Below are 22,950 nucleotides of genomic sequence, written 5' to 3'. Positions count from 1 at the left end.
CTCTCAATTAATTCATTTATTCCTTCTGCAGGCTAGTCTGTAATTGATAGATGGGCACACAAACCTTGCCCGGTCGCCCGGTCGGTGCTTGCCATTTGTTGCCGGCTATTTGAACGATCATTTTATATTCATGGTGCTCTGCTCTGAGGAGCTGGTGGTAATGAATGAATCACACATTTACATATCAGCTCAAGACATAAACACCCCTATAGGCATAGCTTGATAGGGAACCTCCTGGCCTACAGCTCGGCTTCCATCTTGCCTGGGTTTCAATCGTTTCTTTGGAGAGGGTAAATCCAAATCCGACCCTCTCAGAGGGTTAGTCGCACGGAAGAAAGGTTCCCAATCTCAAGCACGTATCCCCGTTTTTAGAATTCCCAGCACATGCTCGGCGAGCGAGATCGGACTGGCTGTGAATTTTGATGTGCATCAACATGCACATGATGGGACTTCATCATTATGGAATTCCTCGCCTCTTGTTTATATTCCATTTCCAATTACTCTTAGCCCATTCAATGTGTTTGTACATGTATACACATGAATGCAAGATGAAATTGACTGCACATAGTTGAATGAAATGATGAAGGGCAGTCAGTCAAAGATAATCAGATACATGTACATCGGATTCAGGGTGTGTTCATGAGAATTGAAGAATCATGTTTAAATGCAGGTGTTTTAAGCTTTGGATGATGTTTTAAATCTTTATGAAAAACCGACATATGTACATGTAGGCGACAAGTGGACTAGCATCACGCTCTGCATAGAATAGCATAGCATGATAAAGCAATTTTCATTATACCGAACCTTCTCCTCTTCCTAGAAATCATGTACATGTATAGAAGACATTTATTTCGCCTTAAAAGTACATTGTCATCGTACATCTTTTGTACTATAGTGTACAAACTGACAAGTTTCAATGCGATGTCAATATTCTAAAGCTCCATCAATAATATAACTGGCAGTAGATAGGCCAGCAAGGACATTGACACAGGAACGCACACAAACCAACCAACCAGTCAGTCATTCAGAGGGACTCCAACGGGCAAGAAAAAAACACAAAAAAGGATGACCTTTGCCGCCTGATGGCAGAAGAGGAAATGAGGGAAGGAATTTTATTAGTCTGTCAGGATACTCTATCATTTCAGCAGTTAACGAGACAAATTGCAAAATGAGTAGCGCATGAGCCTCCCTAAGACCAGACCGACCGATTGGCATTGAATTTGTGTCAGTTGATCTCGGCTTTAGTGGCTGTTGATGTTAAAAAAACACAGATGTATTGTCATGTATCATCATTTGGTTTATTACACTATTAAAGTAAACATTCAAGGTGTGATGCAACGTTTTATTGGATTATACTGTGACTGAGGATAATGACTGTACATGTTCATGTACATGTGTACAGTACAATACATACTGTACTTATCTTCTCTTACAAATATTTACATCAAACATCAGGCCGGAAGTACAATATAGACGCCATAAAACTACCATACATGTAAATGCCCCATTCATAGCCTATACATATTTTTTTGTTATAATTCTCTTGAGACATTTTGATTTCTCATAAAACTCTTGGTCCATTAAACAAGAAATATAATGAAATATTTTAATCATGTTTTGAAGCACCATATTTCTTCCTTTGAGCTTTGGAGCAAAATTTTCAATATTCATAATTAACCAATCAAAGCAAATTATACATGTTCATGCGTAAGTTATATGACATGCATATTTGTTATTATAAAGATGTACATGTACATCATTTTTTATCCTTAGGATTGGGGTCAGGGTTTCTTGTGGGGTATTCTGCAGTAGATCAGAATACCCCCTTTTCAGTTCATTGTTTGTACAACATGAAAGAAAAAACAAAACACAAGAAATGACTCGTGTCATAATGGAACATATAAATTGTCAACATATGGGCACAAGAGCATTCTATAAATTAACATGTACATTTATTATGCTTCAGCACCTTGTTTCGTGTATTTGGGATGGCCAATTCACCGTCGACGGCGTCCTATACCGGTACATGCAGGCTAGGTGTTTGTTTTATGCCCTAATACGCTTCCAGGAAGGATAGAGAGGATTCCTTAGATTGAGTGCTTTCGTAAATTATGTCAGCATGGCCTACCTGAGTAGGATAACTTACAAAGGGGGTGGTTTGTATACTACTACTACATGTTCGTGGGGATTATTTGAAGTTCAGCCCGAGTCTTGATCAATCTGTTGTGTTGTTCTTAATCCTTTGACATTTGGGAACAACACGACCAGGTGAGCACTTGATAACATCGTCGGAAGCTTAAAGGGGTGCCTCGGGTTTTGAGAGGGCAAGAAGTCTATCCTGTCAGCTTGTACAGGATGCTGCTGTGGAATAACCTTTCTCTTCCAAGTTAAATTTACAACATTTTGAGACTTTGTTTTATTTTTTTCATGATGTGAACTTGGAATGACAAATTTAATTTATTAAATTATTGCCCCGTCTCTTGAAATAATAAACAGGAACAAAGCTCTGTAAGCTCCATAAGAGCGTTATAAAAACTACCATTATGACAAAAAAAAGTGTTTGTTTTTTGGGTTTTCTCTTTCTCTTTTTTTAAATTTCTCTTTCTCTTATTTTATTTCTCTTTCTCTTATTTTATTTCTCTTTCTCTTATTTTATTTCTCTTTCTCTTTTTTTATTTCTCTTTCTCTTATTTTATTTCTCTTTCTCTTATTTTATTTCTCTTTCTCTTTTTTATTTCTCTTTCTCTTTTTTTATTTCTCTTTCTCTTTTTCCTTTTTTTTCCCCCTTTCTCTTTCTCTCTCTCTCTCTCTCACACGCACTCACTCTCACTCTGTCTCCCTCTATTTTCCTCTATTTTTGTTTTAAAGATAACGATAAATGTATTATGTAGGCAAATGTCACCATTTCAAATAGAATACGAAAATGAGCTCTCATGAAAATAAAAGTGTTCTCTCTACTGGCCCTATTTTATTTTCAATGAAAGTGCATCAGCTAGTGGTACATGTACTTTACACTGTGAGGATATGCAAGGTTGTTTGTCTAATTATGTGACATTTCAGGGGTGTTTCCTGACCTGTATAAGGTTGGTGTGCCCCTCTGGTAGTGTTAATATTAAGAATCATGATGTGATGAATAATGGTCTCACCTTGATGATGACAGGTTCATTTATCCTCATTCCTGTCAGTTCTGTATGGGGGTCTTACAAGTGCCCTGTGGAAGGGCATTCATCGATGTATGACTATTGGCAGATGGGAGGGGGAGGGGGAGGGAAGACTGGGTGCACAGAGGTACATATGGGTCTCTCCTATGCTACATGCTTTCTAAAAATACAGTTTAAACTTTTGATATGTTCTTTATTTTTATTTCTGTTATTATTTTTTAATCATCTAATTACTACATCCTCACAATGAATTTCAACCTTAACATTCATCATCTTATTAAAAGTGATCTACATTATCTACCTACTACTCTATATATTTACATGTATGTCCCATACTAGCTTGGATGTGTAGTGCATGCCAACATGTAACTCAATGGAATCCCTTATGAACATTGCAAGAGTATGACATCAAGGGTTGTTTTTACTTTACGAAAATGCAAATGTTAATATTACAAGTTGATGTGATGTTGATGATGTTTCTATAAATAACTGTATTCTTTTTCTTATTCCCAATGTTTCATTTCCAGATAACTCGTCAATTCTTGGAACACTTGAATAGAGTAAGAGCGCAATACAATGTTCCACCTGTGTCATGGAGTACAGCTGTCCGTTTCCTCATGGCTAGGAAGTTTGATGTCAAAAGAGCTCTAGACCTCTTCCGAAGTCACGGGGTAAGGATCTCATTCTTGATTGAGCTAGGTCAAGTGTCTCGCCAGTTGAGGCCTAGGAAAAATAAGCAGTATTTCTTTATTTACTTCATCCACATTCAACAGTTTTGTTGAGTTTATTCAGGGTTATTTTCAGCTTGGCAATGTGCAACAATGTTTATGTTATTATCTTCAAATCAGTATTACTTTTTAACACTATCACCATCATCACCGTCGATGCCAGCATCATCCTCATCATCATCATCCTCATCATCCTCATCATCTCACACAAAATAGGGTCCTATCCATTTTGATAGTAAAAGAAATATTCATGTATTTCACTGAACACCTTTTACTTTAAACTTTTAACTTGATGGTCTGACACTGTCAACATATTTTACATGTACTTAATATTCTACTTCTAAAGCCAAACCAATCTTGTGTAGGGCTGATTATGCAGTACAACATCAAGAGTTCCTTTGAATGTAAACTGAAATACATACATGTACATCTAGGGAAATTCACCAGATACATTGAACAAACAATTGATAGTGAAATATTTGATATGGCAAAATTATCATTTTGCCAATGAATTATTGATTGATGTGGCAAAATTGTTCTAAATAATTAATTGATGTTCCAGCATTTCATTTCAAGGTACATCATTTTATAATGGTGTTGTAAAAAGTAATACATTAAGTGCTGAAACTGAAACTGAAATACATACATGTAGGGAAATTCACCGGATACTTTGAACAAACTATTGATTGTGCAATATTTGATATGGCACAAGGTTCATTTTGCCATGGAATTACCGGTATTGATTGATTTGGCAAAATTGTTTTAAATAATAATCAATATTCCAGCATTTAGTTTCATTAAGGTATCCATTTTATAATGGACTGATGGCGGTGTAGAAAGTTAAATGCAGTTTCATTTTCCACATGGTCAAGTGCTCATGGTTTTTGGAATTTTTTAGTGAGTATATATATCAGCTTTCTTTGGTCTCCTTTTCCCAGAATTGATATAAACTATGAGTGAACTTTTGATACTTTTCATATTTAATCCAATATGCTTATGATGCAAATGGATTTTTTCCATTCTGCCAAACAAACAAAAAGAAATTGTTTTCCCTCAATTTTGTTGTTCTCTTTCATTCCAAGTGATGCATGAGGGAGTATAATGTATGTGCCTTATTTTGTAATACTGCCTGAGTGGGTGTATTTAGGTGTTATTGAACTAATAGATATTTGCTCCCTTTCTGCCCCAGTAATTGATTTCAGACCTCTGTCAATTTAAAGCCCTCCTCCGCTAAATCTGCTTTTTGTAGGTGAAAGAGAATGCACAAATATTGTGTAATCAAAACAGAGGATTTATGACGAATTTGTAGATAAAATGTATATCACACCTTTCTTTCATAAGATGCACTACTTTTATGTATTTCCCCAATCTATGAACTTCTAAAGTTCATTTTGTACTTTTGGAGGAACATTGCATAAAGAACATTGAAATATTCATATCCTAAAGACCTAAAACCATACACTACTGTACATCATGTAAATGTGTACCATATGTACTGTACACTGTACATCCTTGTACACTACTATAGACCAGTTCACGGTTAGCACATCACTGCAATGACCCCGAATATCCACAGATCTTCAAAACATGAAGACGTCCCACTTTGTACATTTTGAAATAATCACTCCTACAGCGATATATAGATAACCTTTGTTTCCCCTTTTCAAAGAATACTTCCACCTGTGTATCATGGAGTTCATTGAATGTGCATGAATGAATAATGATCACATAACTTTCATGAGCACGCATCCAGTATAACGTCTCAGTGTATTTCAAAATTTGTTCTGCAATGACCTTTATCTGCTCATGCTCAGACTGCAACCGTGAACTGGCTTATTAAAGGAAACCAAAACCTTCATACTAAGTTACTTTTATTGTAAAGTTTAAAAGATTTGAATAAAATCAGTGAAAATTTGAAAAAAATCGGGCAAGGAATAAGAAAGTTAGAGCGTTTTGAAATGACTAGTCACTAGAGGGCGGTATTCAATTTGATGACATCATCTGTGAACAACTCTCCACGCTTTTTGTACATAAAATTTCACAATTTTTTTGTTTTCTTCGTATTTATTTGTGTTCTTGATCCGACTTCATAACATGTGAAGTAGAATATCATTTTGCATTCTATATCTTGCTTTCAGGGGAGTACATTATCTCAATCACAAGAAAGAAGGAAAAACATGAAATTTGATGTACAAAAGGGATGGAGAGTTGTCCACAGATGATGTCATCAAATTGAATACCGCCCTCTAGTGACTAGTAATTTCAAAAAGCTCTTACTTCCTTATTCCTTGCCGGATTTTGTTTAAATTTTCACTGATATTTTTCAAATATCTTAAACTTTACAATAAAAGTAACTTAGTATGAAGGTGTTGGTTTCCTTTAACAGTGTGGTGCTAAATTGTGAATCTGAATTGAAGGAAACCTCATCCAAAGAAATAACTCAAGTAGTTATTCTGAGAGATGTATTGTATTCTTGCCCATTGATCTTTAAGACTCCCCACCAAATTTTATTGAAAAGGTACATTGTATTATAAAGCAAGATATTTTTAGCTTATTGTACAGTTTCTCAGCACATCATTGGCGTTGCCATTTTCTTGATAAAGTGACGTACATGTACCATACAAAGTCGTTGTGTCAAGTAATTGTATTCAAATTTATGGATGCTTGATCACCATTGTGTGTGGTGATGAATTATTTCATTCACCTGTAATTTTCTTTTGTACCATAATTGTATGAACACAAATTGCAAAAAAGGTTGTTGCCCTTTTGAGGTGAAGTTTTCACATGAATGAAATACATTTGTCAACTGCTTTATTTCAGTATTTAAAAATAGATGACTTACATTGTACAATTGTTTCCCTGTTGTATGTTTTTCACCAAATGTAATCTTTACCACCAAATATAATCTTTACCTTTTTAGCTATAATTTCCCTCATTGAAAAGTAAAGGTTTTGTTATTGAATTATTTAAAAAGTCTTTCCAACTACGGTACCGGTAAAGCACAGTATGTCACATTATCATGAAATGGTCGGCTGCTCTCATGTCATGCTTAAAGGCAATGTTACGTCTTAAATAAATAATATAAATTTATATAGTGCAGCTTCCACAATATAATCTACTGGACTGTGATGAAAAATAAAATTCATAACAGTGCTACTTTACAAACACACAATAAAACCATATCAAAAAGAACTATTCAAAAGTTCCAAAAACAAGAATATCTTCATTTATCTCTTGTACATTTTCATAAAGAATATTGTACATCGACAGGCAGGAATAAATCTCATCTTTTAGCATACATGTAGATACACTCATTCTTTGGTGCAAGGTTTCTTTAAAAGCATCCTTTAACAATGTTAAATCTGAGATGCTCGGCCCTACGTCTTATCAGTGTCTGTGATATGATGTAATATTGAAGCCCTAAAAAAATGCGCTTCAAAATGATCCAGAAGTGCCTCAAAAAAGTAAACATCTTTGAGTGACCGGTTTTACCATACTCGTGTTCCCCAATAGACTGTAGTGTTATGAAAATCGTTAACAAAACACAAAATTTGATTTTGATTTCCAATCATAAATATCCTGATAATCAGACATGCGATCGGCTTGTTGAAGTCATGGGGTTCCTGAAGGTTTATAATTATCATTGCAGCATGAGCTAAATCCAGAATTTTGTTTCAGAATCTGAGACAAAGTTACTGGATCCCTTTAAACCGATCCAGCGGTGTTAAAGTTCATTTGAGGCAAGTGTAATGGGTGTAAAGGAACAAGTGTTATTTTGGCTTGGGTCAAAATTGTGCCACTTTCTAGCTGTTGGGCATCGTCTCTTCACAATTGAATTAATGCTTGAAATTAAACCGACTGGATGCATTAAATGTCCATGAGTCACTGGTTAATCCCTGTGCACAGTGATAAAAAATGTTCATGAGGAGATCTTGATATTTCAATGCATGGCCCATTAGTAAATAGATCTTAATATTTCAATACATTGCCCATTGGTAAATTGGTTCTAATTTTGTGTACGTGTAGCTTTCAATATTGCTACATGTATATTTGATATTGCATATTTTTTTAAAATGTTGGTTGTTGTTGTTGTTGCATTTGGGTTTTATAAAGAGAATAAACTTGGCCAATTAATAATTGAAGACCGATTTGTATGTTATGCCATATGAAGTACTGTACCCTGAACATACATGTACTGTGCATGTTTGTAGGCATACATTGTATGTACAATGGAACCCTTTCTAAGCTCTAAGTTGTAGTAAATACTTCAGATTTATCAATAACCATAATCATTTATTTTAGTGGTAACTTTGGCAACCGTCTCCAAATTCGAATAACTTGATTTTACTTACTCTTTATCTTTTCTAGGGGGTCTTGCATATAATTTGCGATTAAACGCAACTCAAGGAAATCAAACACGACTTGCTTTTCAGCCAATCAGAATTGAGTATTTAGAAGTTGTGTTTGATTTCTTATAGTTGCCTTTAATCACATCTTCTATGCAAGACCCCCGTGCACCTACATGTACAGTGTACATTACTCATCTCTTAATATTCCACCCTTTAATCATCATTTGCCCTCCCTCTTTTCCCCTCGTTCTGTCACTCTTTCCATGTCTTGCGTTGCCAATTTCGCATGCGTGCATACACAAGGTTAATGCTAAGGATTTCTTGGAATGCGATGTTTTATGCAGGATAGGAAGCATGTTTCACCTTGGTGAGGTTATATCAGGTTTGAACTTCAATTAGAACAATGGAGGCAATTCAGCCAGCTTTATTTATTTTTCATAATCGACATGTTTGTGCAGCTAAATTATGTAAAGTAAATAAATGTTTTGTACTTAGTTTTAAATCATTGAATGGGATACACACATCTACAAGTATAGATAGGCGAACATATGAATGTACTTTTGTAAACGGAATGAATTATTGTTGGATTCATGTAGGCTACACTGTAGCCTTTAATGTACATGTACTGTTTGGGGATAATTTTTGCACTGATATTTAAACCTAATGTAAGTGTACATTTGCTCCTATTTAGTAATAGATCAGTTTACTAATTTATTCAATTTCCGTGCAAAATTTTGAAAACAATTTGACCGTCAGATGCTGGCAGACATACATGTATCAACAAACAAACAATATTTATGTCAGTCCTTTGCAGAATGTGTCATAGGGATGTTTTAAGATATTGAAATGAATTCCCGTTCTAAATAGATGTACAATTGCAGCTATATAATTATATTGATGTAAATTTGTTATTCATAATTAGCATATATCTCATAGCTGAATGGTAATTAGTCACAAGTGAGAACACAGGAATGGATGCCTGCATGGTCATACAGTTCCAAAAAAAAAAATCTTTTCCTGTTTACATCAAGCTGGTCTGTGAAATAACTAACTAACGAGCCATGTATTCACTGGGGAAGATGTAAAATGGTGCTGGAATGCTCATTAAAATGGCACAATTTTTGTAAGCTTCCTTCCTGGAGGTGATTAATGAAAAGGAGAATGAAACTCCATGTGGATGTGTGCGCATGTGTGTGCCTAAAGGGAAAGGAAGTCATACACGTACATGTAGGAATAGCTAAAACTGTGCTTAAAGGTAAAGACCAGTTATGGTCATGCGATTGCATTGTGAAAGAAACGTTGTGGAATCGATCAGAAAAGGTTAATTATCTAGCATCTAGCATCTGCAAGGTTCTGGAATCATCAAAATGATAAGAAATTTTGCCCATTCTTCGTAAAGTTACAAGCACTATACACAGAAAGATGTATATGGGACTACCCTGTATCTCTCACAGACCATGAGAGAAACAAATTTACCAAATATATGAATTAGTAGGCGGTTTCCCGGCATATTTTTTATCATCATGTATTAGTCAAAACATATTCTTTCACATGATTGGTAATGAGAGCTTCCATTTCATTTTTTGAAATTGGGGCGTTTCCAATACTGGTCTTTACCTTTAAGTGAAGCACAGTATTGCATCTACAGTATGGTGCAGAATACAGCTATCAAACACATTCAGACTAACAATATTCATGGTCTTTCGTGCATTTTTCAAGTGCGGCCTTTGGAAGCGCTAGCCAGCTCGCATTTCGCGATCTGAATATATCTCAAAGTATATCGTAGCATTTCAGAGCAATTTCCCCGGCCTCGCCATTTCTTTTTCGGAGTCCGCTGCGATGGTACGCAAGTGTGCACTGTAAACTAAAGAATGCCATCCATGACCAAGAAATCAAGATGGCATTTCTCTCTGACTCTGTTGTCCATTCATCTTATTGGCATTATAGAGTGGTAATTATCAGTGACACAAATAAGAGTCTGTTTGATCGACTCAGATCTCAGAAGTTTTTATCTCTCCTGTCCTTTTGAATGCCGCATTAATACATCACGGCAGGGGATAGGCATTGGCTCTCCAGATAAGAGAGGGAGAGAATACTAACTCACTATTCAGATAGGAAAAAATAAGGCAATGTTTCACTGCTATGAAGTTTGCTCATTGTAAAACGCCAAGCTTACTGGAAGTTTGGCTTCTCTTTCTATAGTCTGATATATGTATATTGCATTTTGACCTATTCAAGATGAATATTTTTTGTTATCAAAGCCATGAAATGATCAAGATGCCCAATGTGGAAGTCATATGCTAAAATTGGCCTGTCTTTATAAATGCCCATGAAATTCAATTCAAAATTATGACAAAAATCATCTTTATGTTTTAAAGATAGTTGGAAGCTCTGGCAAGATGACAAAAAAGAGTTAATTAGCAATGTGCCAGTGCATAACTGTAACAAGAAACTTTGGGGACTTAAAACTTTTGCGATTGGAAATTGCCCAGAGAGAAAAATTTTGAAATTGAAAAATTCAGTGATGTATCAGTGGTGCTTTATAAATTTTCGGTTTAAAGCTTTCACAAATTTGAACCACTCACAAAATTTGCCAAACTTTCATGCCTGCAAAATGTTATGGTTTTTCAGTGCATGCGTATGTGTGTGTCTATGGAGGACAGCTGAAGGTAAACCTTGGCCAGTGGATGTTGTAAACACAACCGTGTTTGATCGAGAGGAAGAACACCTAGTGATATCACATGTTGTGATAAACTAGATATCTCTTTGATAGTAATTTCCTTTCATAATATCATATCCTATGATCATATCCTGATAAAGTGCTAAATGAAAACAAATTCATGGAAATCACATTTAAAACAAAATAGTAAAACAAACATTTCCATCTGCAGTGAATGATCAGTTCATTATGTTTGGGTAAGGGATAATTTACTGGTGGGGAAAATGTTGAATTTCAGAGTATGTCAATTGTATCCTTGCAAGCTATGTACACTGTAGATATAGCCTTCGTCATTTCCGTATCTACATGACGTACATGTATACTCTGTGTGATCAGTTATGGGCTTGATTGAGACTACAGTATGGTTTCCTTTCCATGAAACTGGATTTTTCATGAGTAGACTTCTAAATAATTAAATTGACCATCTAAGCACATACACATACAATGTACTTTGTATGTGGCTTAATTCATAATGAGATGGGGAGTATTCTAAGAATTGAATCTCCATTTGGCTATTTAGGACTCGAAGAGGAGCTTTTGATGAATTTTCAAAAAGATGTAAAAAATTACATTTTACCTTTTTATGTTCCTTTTTTTCATCCATTCTAAACCAGAATGACTCCATTTTCATCTTTGTATAAATAAGTTTTTATTATCATTATCAATGAAAGCATAGATTTTAACTTGGTATCATTGCAATCATCATCGTCGTCGTCGTCGTCGTCATCGTCTTCATCTCCACTTCAAAATGTTCTCAAATCATTTTGCCTTAATACCGTTTCAAACTAACAATGAATGTATCTTATGTCTGTCTTCTTTATCACATTCTCATTTTTAATTCATTTGTCCACTTTCAATAATGGGAACCACTAAGTGAAGATGATATTTTGACAGTGTGAGGGATGATCTAGATACGATAGATTTGATAAAAAAAACATCTAGTGGCAGTCAGCATCAAACTCATATGATGTATGACTTTCAACAGGAGGTTTTATTCCATCATCATCTAGAATAAAGCCCTTAATGACTTAATGGTCATAATGCAGTCTTCACCATTACTTCTACAACAAATCGAGATCCTATATACAGTATTCTAACCCCTAACCCGGCCTCAATCAATTACCGGTCCAGTGTCTCCTATGATCCTCCTTCGAAACGCTGTTCGCATGTACAATTTAGTATTTAGCAGTCTGAAAGGGTATCCTCTATGTAAGAAGACTGTCTGCCATGTTGAAGTGCATCTTCCCATTATGCACTTAACCCAAAAATCTATACATATAAGTTTTGTAGGAAGTAATATGCATTCCATTTTAAATTTACTTTTCCTTCTTCAAAATAATATCAATATGAAAATGTATGTATGAGCATATAAAGCAAAATTATGTTTTGCAGGATTTGGAAAAAATGTCCTGGAGTACTGTATTGAAAACTGTACCTTTTCAAACTAACAATGAATGTATCTTATGTTTGTCTGTCTTCTTCATCACATTGTCTTCTTCATCACAGTCCAGAATACATATAGAATCAGGGTGTTTTTAAGAAGATGCCCATAATAATATGAATTTATAATTTTTCTGCAACTTCTAAATTCATGATTCCTCTTGTTGGAAAGAAAAAAGAAAATAGAACATGGAATATTTGTGTTTAGGGTGTGAACTTTGCTTCACTATTATTTGATAGGTTTTGTAAATTTCCTCACAAATTTTTGAGGAATGAATAATTGAGGAGCCCACCTTTTTGACCGGTATAGCGTATGTTTTACACATACAAATGTATGCAATACTTGATCAGAAAGGAAGTCTAGGGTCCCCAGTCCTGTACCAAGACCAAGGCTCTTGGTTCAATTAATGAATAATAATAATAAGTTTGTTTACACAGGGAAACCTGGGTAGAGAGTGGCAAATGTAGATTAATATCTTGCCAAAGGTCACTAGCGTCAGGCTGTGTTTGGAACCGTCAACCCTTGGATTGAGAGTCAAGTGAATGAACCACTATACCTTGACACCTCCACAGGGCAGGGCTTAACAATTACTTTTTTTTATCTGGCGTGAAATATTGGGGTTTGGGTCCACATTAGGCCTTTTAAAAAGAAATGTTGTATTACCCTTTGCGACCGGCCCAAAAAACATTAAATCTAATTTTTTTTTCTTTTAAATTTTATTTTATTTTTTTTACTGTTTTTTAGAGAAAAAAATATTAAAGCATTCCAAACTGAGAAATATCAGTCCAAAGAGGGAGAAAAAAGAAGAACAAAAAAGAAGAAGATTTCTGACCGACCGACCCATGTTTTGGCATCTAAAGGGCAATACAAAATCTTTTTTTGTTTAGGTCTTATCGAGTCAGGGTCAAGATTGGGATCATTTTTGACGACATGCTTCACTAGATGTCAAACAACAAAAATGTGTTTAAAAAATATAAACTTTCATGGAAAGATGGATGAAGTGTCCAATGTATTTGGATGGCAATGTGAATGAGGTTGAGACCCCACCTGTAATCTTAGCCGTTACTTCCTCCTCCCCTGTGAACAATAACGACCCAGTAACCTACCCAGGGTGAAAGCAGATAGTTTAATAAATGTGTCCCGCGATATCGTCCTCGTTGGGCCTGTCCTCATCAGCTTGAGATTGCCAACTAACCCGCTATTTTACCTATCCCGATCGCAAATTATCCAGTTAATTCGTGTCCTCATCAGCCAGAAGTTGTAATTAGCTGGATATTTGGTCGAGATAATCATCTCAAGACATCTTTGGCTAGTTTGCTAAATATCCCGTCATTTGTTTGTTGCAGCTTCACCAGCCCGAAGATTGCACTATGCTCGAACGCTGAGCAAAATATCTAGAGCTAATTTCTCGAGCTAATTTCTCGAGCTAATTTCTCAAGCTCAAGTTTCGAGTTTCAGGGTAGAGTCTCGAGCTGATGAAGACGCAATTGGTAACTTCAGGTTTATTTCCCAAATCAGAAATAGCGGGCTATTTAGCAATCTCGGGCTGATGAGGACAGGCCTATTGTATCAAAGATTTGCTGCAGACCAAATTGAATTGAACGCTTGCGTACCTGCTGCTGATGGATGGAAGTACTCTGGCATTTCAGGATTACTTCATGGATTTTGTCATTATTTGCAGTGTCAAGCATTTTAAAGCCCCTCTGCAATAGTTTGGCCAGGAGGGATTAGACCTCCCTGCATGGTCACTGACAGGTGGTTATCTCATCAAATCGGCTCTCAATTAACATAAGAAAAAAGGGAGCATGGGGGACCAATAGTCACCGCTTTAATAAGCATTGTTTGCTATGTACCGTGTGAGTTAAAAAAAAAAACTGTGTTGGATTGGCAGTTTACAGTAGATAATATATCGCAAAGATACCAGGACGACATGCACTTCAGTTACATACAAATTATCAGAGCTCCACACTTACTTCTTTGGGAAGGGGGTCTGGATTGAACATTTTACAGTCTGTAGGCATGAGCTCTATGTAAAACTCCAAGATTTGGTGGTCTGGACTAGGCCTGACTAGGCCAGAGTCATCAGGGTTTTCCTAGAGACCGGTTGGACCCCAAGGGCCTGGTAAAAAATATGAGGCAATAATATGGATTTTGCATTGAATTTATACATCACAAAAATTTGGCTCAAGCAGGTCAGAAAGGTGGCTAATATTTCACTTTTTATGCAGGGTGAAATGCCATGATACATTTCATTCTCCAATAGAATAGGATTCTTTTGTTAAGATTATCTATTGTTGAATACTGTTTTTAAAACCATAGTTTTTTGTCTCGCCTGCGTAGCAAAAAAGTGAGACATAGGCGCCGCTTTTTCGGTGACGGCGGCGACGGCGGCGGCGAAGGCGGCGGCGAAGGCGTCAACATCAAAAACTTAACCTAAAGTTAGGTTTTTGAATTTTTGATATAATTTTGAAAGTATAATTCCTTAGTCAATGAAACTTGGGCTATAGGGTAATCAAGTATCCCCAATCATGTGAGCAGAATTCAGGTCACTAAGTTAAGGTCAAAGGTCATTTTAGGTCAACAAACTTAGACTTTTTGTGGCATCAACATCAAGATTTTGAATTTTTAGCATATTTTCAAAAGTGTTTTGTTCAAATTCCATGAAACTTGTACCCAAGGGTTATCAAGTATCACAAGTCATATGACACAAATTCCAGGTCACAAGGTCAAAGGTCATTTTAGGTCAGTAGACTTGGATTATGTTTTCACAACTTAATATGAGAATAAATGCATCAATTTTTATTATGCCTCCGCCACCGAAGGTGGTGCCGGAGGCATCATGTTTTCGGGTTGTCCGTCCGTACGTCGTACCGTCCGTACGTCCGTCCGTCCGTCCGTACGTCCCGTTTGACCGTTATCACAATATCTCAAGAACCATTTAAGATTTAAACTTAAGACTCGGAAATAGTATTTATCACCATAGGAAGACGATCTGATTAGATTTTGGAGTACGTAGGTCAAAGGTCACAGGTCACAGAGGCCAACTTATGAAATTCCTTGTATTGAGTTTGTTAGCGCGATATCTCAAGAACCATTCGAGATTTACACTTCAAACTTAAGGATAGTATGTATCACCATAGGAAGACGATCTGATTAGATTTTGGAGCACGTATGTCAAAGGTCAAGGGTCACAGAGGTCAACTTATCAAATTCCATACATTGAGATTGTTATCATGATATCTCAAGAACCACTGGAGATTTAAACTTCAAACTTAGTGATAGTGTGTATCACTATAGGAAAACAATCTGATTACATTTTGGGTCACGAGGTCAAAGGTCAAAGGTCACAGGGCTCATTATGTATGCAAAAACAGCTTGTGATCGCGTTATCTGAAGAACCGATTGATGGATTCCTGCCAAACTTTGGTCATGTATGTACAGTATCTTGCAGAGCTGATGAACTGATTAGATTTTGGGGTCACGAGGTCAAAGGTCACAGGGCTCATTATGTATGCAAAAACAGCTTGTGATCGCGTTATCTGAAGAACCGATTTGATGGATTCCTGCCAAACTTTGGTCATGTATGTATCTTGCAAAGCCAATGAACTGATTAGATTTTGGGGTCACGAGGTCAAAGGTCACAGCGCACATTGTGTATGCAAAAACAGCTCGTGATCGCCTTATCTCAAGAACCGATCGATGGATTCCTGCCAAACTTAGGTCATGTATGTTACTTGCAGAGCTGATGAACTGATTAGATTTTGGGGTCATGGGGTAAAGGTCAAGGTCATGCGGCTCATTATGTATGCAAAAATAGCTTGTGATCGTATTATCATTAGAACAGATTGATGGATTCCTGCCAAACTTAGATCATTTATGTATCTTGCAGAGCCAATGAATGGTTCATAAGATCAAAGGTCATGGGCTCATTATGTATGCAAAAATAGCTTGTGGACGCATTCTCATTAGAACTGACAGATGGATTACTATTTAACTCAGGAAATCTTGCAGAGCCAATGAACTGAGTAGATTTTAGGGTCATGAGGTCAAAGATCAAAGGGTCATATATGTATATGAGAAATTGCTTGTAATCACGATATTCTGAGAACATGTTAATGGATTACAATTGAACTTGAATTTGAAAAATTTCTTCCGTTTCGGTTTGTAAAATTGCTCTATGACGGAGGCATCATTTTCGACTGCGCGCAGTCGAATTCCATCTAGTTCTTATTTGTTCATGATTCTTAATCAATATTTACTTCAAAATGCTGATTATATTCAGAGAATTTCATTTTTGGGGGCCTGCTAATGGGCCACCCTGCCTATAAATAATGTTCCAACCTCAATTTTTTCATCATATCGATTGCGTAATGCAGGCGAGACCGCCGAGATCGTTTCCCTTGTTTTCATGATGACGTAAAGTGTTATATGCGTCACATTTTTAAAACTTATAATGCAGAGCTAAGTGAATATAAGCTGTTGCCTTTCATTTTTACACCTAAAAAAATGCAGCAGCAGCTTTTTTGCGGCAGTTTACCACTTCTTATCCGAGCCATAAAACTGTCCATTGGGTGCATCAATTAGTCTCTTTGAGTAGTCATTCCATGCCTTATACATGTGTACATGATCCTAATGAAAGTATGAAAGAAAAAATTTGCCAATGTCCAAGGAGGCAGACTTTGATCATCATCACCATCATCATTTGACATTTTTGGAAATTCATCATAATTCTACAAAAAAACTCAATCCATCTTATGACTCACTGCGAGCAAACACAAATCCCTCTTGAGAACCGTCCTGCTTTGTCCCCCCCCCCCCTCTCGTACCCACCAGACCATCGGACAGACGTGATGGATGGTGAGTACTCCTTCTCCTTCCTGTCATGTTGAATTGACACTGGAATGAGACATAGGGGCGGGGTGGTGCAATTTGATACTTCAGCGCGGTAATTTCCCCCATTCACAGAGCTCCAAGGTGTATTCAGCATGACACTGTGTTATATCATGCATGCGCTCACGTGTGCTTCATAATGTTTTAAAAAATCTGCTTTATTCCCAAGATGGCAGACGAGAGTATGTGGTGTAATTCATAGCTGAGTTTTAATCCTTTGATAATAAGCATCTCAAGTATGACTCACACGAAGCGAGTATCGAGAAGCCTGAATCTATGGATGATATGATCTGATAACATGGGTGGAAGGAGGGATTATAATCACGATTCATGTACGGATTCAATTAATGAGTTTCTTCAGAAATAATCAAGAGAGTATGAATACATACTGATACAATCTGTGATCAACATTGAAGTTCTCATTGTGATAAGATCATGTAACAGACTCTTGTATTTCCATTTTGGCTGTTTTATAACTGTACCAGGTTTAAATACAGAAATACACCTGTGTGTTACTTCCTTCCATGTTGCTCTTTCCTTACTTAGAGTTGAAAGAAAGATAGCCCTGAGAGTTTTAGGAAAATCAGCATTGAGAATAATAAGAATAAGATTAACAGTACCACAACATAAATATACTCCCAAATTATTGATAAAATGAACAGAGGAATTTGTAAGGAATTGCATTATTGTTGCCATGCCATCCCAGTAAATTTAGCTCTGTACTGAATTTTTGGAATGGTTCTTTTTTTCAACATAAACTTTCAAAACATAGAGGTGATGTGGTCCAGTGGGTAAGTCACTAGACTGTTAATCACAAGACAAAGGGATCAAATCCCTTTCAAAGCACCAATGTCCTGTGGCAAGACATTGAAGGCATTGTTTGACAATGTTTCCAGTTTTACAAATATGAGATACAATGTACATGGCCCTACATGTTATCAGTGTCTGTGATATGGTGTAATATTGAAGCCCTAAAAAAATTGTATTTAAAAATGATCATAAAGTGCTTCAAATAAGTAGAAATCTTTGAGTGACCAGTTTTACCATACTCATTATCCCTAATAGACTGTAGTGTTATAAAAACTGGTTTTTGAAATTCTAATTCAAACCATATATATCTTGATAATCAGACAGGCGACCGGCTTGTAAAGGTCATGGGATTCCTGACTGACCTAAAGCTAAAGGTTTATGAGCTAAATCCAGGATTTTTTGTAGAATCTGAGGCAAATTAATAGATACCCAATACCTTTAACTACTTGTGACTCTAATTGAGTACCAGGTAGGAAGAAATTCCTTGAATGTTTCAAGGCACACTGGCTAAAGCTGGGTTAAATACCTGTAAATTTAACATTTCTTTTCTTTTCCTTCGTTACTTTTGTTTCTCTTGATTGTAGGAGTTGAGGGTACGAGAAGGATTGTTAAACTTCAACCCGACAGAGGAACCAGTCAGCAGAGAACTATTATCAGAAAAATTCACAGTCCTGGTAAGTAATATCTGTTGAATGGGAATCAGAAACGAGCAAGAATCAAATAGAGAAGACTAGAAAGGAATATGAGGGAAGACTTCATGATTGTTCAAGATATCCTTTGAAAGTATTGATATTAAAGACGTTCATGGGTGGGTATATAGTGGTTCGTGAAGTAGGCATCTTGGCGATCACTACATAACACTGGGCCAACAAGTATTTACGCTCCTGTGCGTACGTCCGTCTGCTGCCCTCTATATTCCCATGCATGAGCAACTTGAATAGGAATTTAAGACAACACTTTTTAGTGACAAATCTTGTGGTACCAGTCTTAAAATACTGTTCCAAACTGCTTTCCAGGAAATGAATTAGCTATGTACAATGATCAGGAAGAAGGATGTTAGGGTTTTAGACCTTTTTTTGAGAAAAACCTCTAGAAATAACCACGTTCTGAAACTGATACAACTAAGTTTAGAAGCTCATTCAGAGAATTTTGAAATATATCTCATGAAATGGAAGTGCGTCATGGTTTTACACCTTTTTTTGAGATAAATCTCTCAAAATAACCACATTCTAAATCTGATACAAATAAGTTTAGAAGCTCATTCTCAGAATTTTAAAAATATTTCCCAATAAATGGAAGTGTGCTAATGTTGGCCTTTTTTAATAGTTGATACAAGGATACTGTATGTCATCAAAAACACATACTGTAAATATACAAGTATGTGTGTAACTTCCGAATCTTACATAAACCTGTACCGTATTTTACAAATTATGTAACATTTATTGAAAATGGTAATAATTTCATTTGATCCACTTGACACATTTTCCATTGCTCTTGGTAAATCTTCTGTATCGGACATTGCAAAGCTCCCAAATCCTTATCCATTTCCTCAAATTGGCAGTGATAGGAAGAACCTGTGCATCATTATTTTAGGATGAACAAAAATGTGATAAGACATTTGTTATATCGACAGAATTTGATTGTTTTAAATTCTTTTGATCAGGAAGATGATGGTGAATATTATGAAGCAATTAGAAAAGCTTTCCATTTTAAAATTTTGAATTAAACAAAAATACTGCAGAAGCTTATATTTGTATGTCTTCTGTGCGTATATATAATGTATAATAAGACATATTTATGATGATCAATTAAAGGATGTGATGTAGGCTAGATTCACTTTCAATTCTACTTTTTCTATTGAATATTGTATTGGCTGTCAACCATTACCTTATTTAAACTAATGTTACACTTTAATTGGCAGAAACTTGCAAGTAGCTAGTTTTAAAAAGGCAGTTTTACCTGTCAAATATAGTTTCATACCATTTTCAAAACATGCAAATATATTGGTACAGTAATGAACTAAAAAGATTAAGAACCCTCATGTAATAATTGAGAGTTCGTAAAAGTACTCTTGTACTAAAGTAATGTTCCACTTTAATTGGCAGAAACTTCCAATTAGTTAGTTTTAAAAAGGCAATTTTTACCCGTTAAGTATAGTTTCATACCATTTTCAAAACATGCAAATATACTGGTAGTCTGGTACAATATAGATCTAAGAAGTTAAGAACCCTCATGTAATAATTCAAACTAAAGTAATGTTACATTTTAATTGGCAGAAACTGATAATTAGTTTTAAAAAGGCAGTTTTTACACGTCAAATGTAGTTTCATACCATTTTCAAAACATGCAAATATACTGGTACATTATAGTACTAAGAAGTTAATAAAATAATAATAATAGCTAGTTCTTGTAAAGTGCTTTTCAGGACCGAAGGCCCTCTCAAAGCACTTTACAGATATATGTATTTTTTACCTTGGTTAAGAACCCTCATGTAATATTCAGAGTCCTTAAAAGTACTTTTGAAAACATGTTAAGGATGATGTGAAACTCCACTCATGCACACATGAATGTGAGTCATGTGGTATTGAGGGTGTCATGAAGTTGTAGGATAAAATTGGAGGTAATTTTCACATACTTCCTTGTATGTTAGACAGGAAAGCATTCGTTGTAAGACGGTTAAATCCGATTAGAGACACCCGCCTCTGGTTATTAAGAGCTGGACGGCATGGTGTTGTTGGAAGGTCCTTTGAATCTTAAAGGTAGCATTGATTGGGTTATGAAGTTTAAATTATTCCTTAAAATTGACATTTTAAGGTTGACGACAATGATATTCTGATTCTTTTTTTCTCAAAGGCTTTGTTGGTATATTTCAAGACATCTGTAAAGAATGAATCAAAGCAGAAACATTTCTTTAGACTTTCAGGTTTAATATGCCACTCTGTAGTTTCATAGATTCCCTCATCTTTATATCATACTTGTACAGCATGCACAATACACATATGATCATTTCATATATCATTAATAAAGTTAATAAAATTAATGAAATTACTGATTAGTTGTTAGTTTCTAAATCTGTCATGCAATTATACCTCATACATACTTGTACATTTAGTTGCAACACTTTGCATCCTCTAAGAGGATATTAGTCATTGAAGCCCCCTGTAGGTACAGTGTATTGACACTTACATTTGTAATCATATGCATATTCATATGCAGTGTGATTGTCAGAGGGAAGTTTACATCATGAGCCACCAAAGTACAAGGCCAGCTCATATGTAAAAAGTCTTGAGTTTCAAGGCCCAGTACAAGACCAGGCCTGGCCCAATCACCAAACCAGACCAATTCCAGACTCGGTAATAGACCCAACAGCCTAACCGCAGATGGAGATCGGTCCTGTATTGTAGAGGGGATTTCATTCATAAGGACCTCTAGCGTTTTTAAGTGGAAAGTCTTGTTGTTGTTTAAAAGTGGAATATGCACGTCGCGTATTACCGCTAGCCGGAAACACCAAATAGGATTCCTGCCGACACATGTCATGATAAGTTTGAACTTGAAGAGCAATAATCAATGTATCGTTTCGTTCATTTTCTGACCAAATATGGTGTATTTGTGCAAAGTTATGTTGCTTCAAAGAAGGGTTCTTGAAGAAATAAAAGATTTTGCATGCCCTCAAACTATGCTGGATCCTGACCCATATTAAACATGGATTAAATAAATGTTATGTGCACTGAAAGCCAATATTGTGGCGCAAATTTTGACATCAAATTTATTTGGGCCCAAAAATAAAACTATATGTAAAAAATTGAATTGTTTTCAAAGTTTTTATCTTTCTAGAAAAAACATTTTTATTGTGGAAATTGAATTATTTATAGGATTTGTATAATGAATATTCTTAAATATTAAGTAACTCCAGATATTTACTATGATCTTGCAAAAAAAACAGAGCGTATCGTCGTTTGAAAATGTGCCTTCTTGGAGAGCTCTACAGTACGGGTCAAACCGGTCCGAGTACGTCGTATTAATGAAATAGACGTGTTTTTTCACGCCTGCCGATAGGCTGCCAATACCAGGTCCAATATTAAACTAATTTTGTCTACAGGCCTTATACATCAGTCACACTGCCAAACCGACTCCAGACTAAGGCTGTGAAGGGTAGTCGAATGCTCGAGTACCCGCACGGTTGACAACTACTCGGGTACGATTTCTCGTACCCGAATATTCGGCCGCAAAAAAAAAAAAAAAAAAAAAAAAAAATTTAAATGTCCAGGCCGACGCTTACCCGTGCCTGGGTGAGCGGCGGCCGCTGGCATGGTGCCGTCGGTAAAAATGTTTCCCAACTCGAGCACTGTCAAACTCACCACTCAGAAACTGGGACCAAATGTCTGGATTTCTGCTTGGACTTGGAGGACAATGGATTATTCTGCCATCTTTGGTTTTTAAAACAGCATTGTTCACTGTTATTATTATTATTCAATCGGCGCCTTCAACTGCAACTCAAAGTAAAATTGTATGCCTTTTCGGCGACAGAACTGGGATACTGCTCCAGTGGTATGTATGGTGGTGGCAAAAAAAAAAAAAAAAAAAAAAAAAAAAAAAAATCAAATTTAAAAAAAAAAAAAACATGGCGTCCGAATACTCGAGTATTCGCCTGTAAGCATGGGAGTGTACTCGGGTACCCCATTACACTGTTGTGCACAGCCTTAACTTACTCCAGACCACCTCGAAACTGATCGACTTTTTACCATTTAATAGGGGCAATGTAATTGTTTGATCGGCCTGGTGTCGGTCTGGTGTTGGGCTGGTATTGGGCTGGTGTTGGATTCTTTAGGTGTGACTGAGATGTACATGTAAT

At 36.1% G+C, this 22,950-nt stretch overlaps 1 protein-coding gene across 1 annotated transcript in view; it reads left to right on the top strand.

Moving 5' to 3' along the window:
- LOC764213 (tyrosine-protein phosphatase non-receptor type 9) overlaps nucleotides 1-22,950 on the top strand; it is a 77,982-nt gene that overhangs the window by 16,679 nt on the left and 38,353 nt on the right. The window contains exons 2-3 of the mRNA XM_030976327.1: nucleotides 3,689-3,832; nucleotides 18,683-18,772. Coding sequence (XP_030832187.1) covers nucleotides 3,689-3,832; nucleotides 18,683-18,772 — 234 coding nt within the window. The remainder of the gene's footprint in view (nucleotides 1-3,688; nucleotides 3,833-18,682; nucleotides 18,773-22,950) is intronic.

Source organism: Strongylocentrotus purpuratus, unplaced genomic scaffold (assembly GCF_000002235.5).
Source record: "Strongylocentrotus purpuratus isolate Spur 01 unplaced genomic scaffold, Spur_5.0 spur5_scaffold_9, whole genome shotgun sequence".
Taxonomy (NCBI): Eukaryota; Metazoa; Echinodermata; class Echinoidea; order Camarodonta; family Strongylocentrotidae; genus Strongylocentrotus; species Strongylocentrotus purpuratus.
This window is presented reverse-complemented; position numbering and strand designations above follow the sequence as displayed.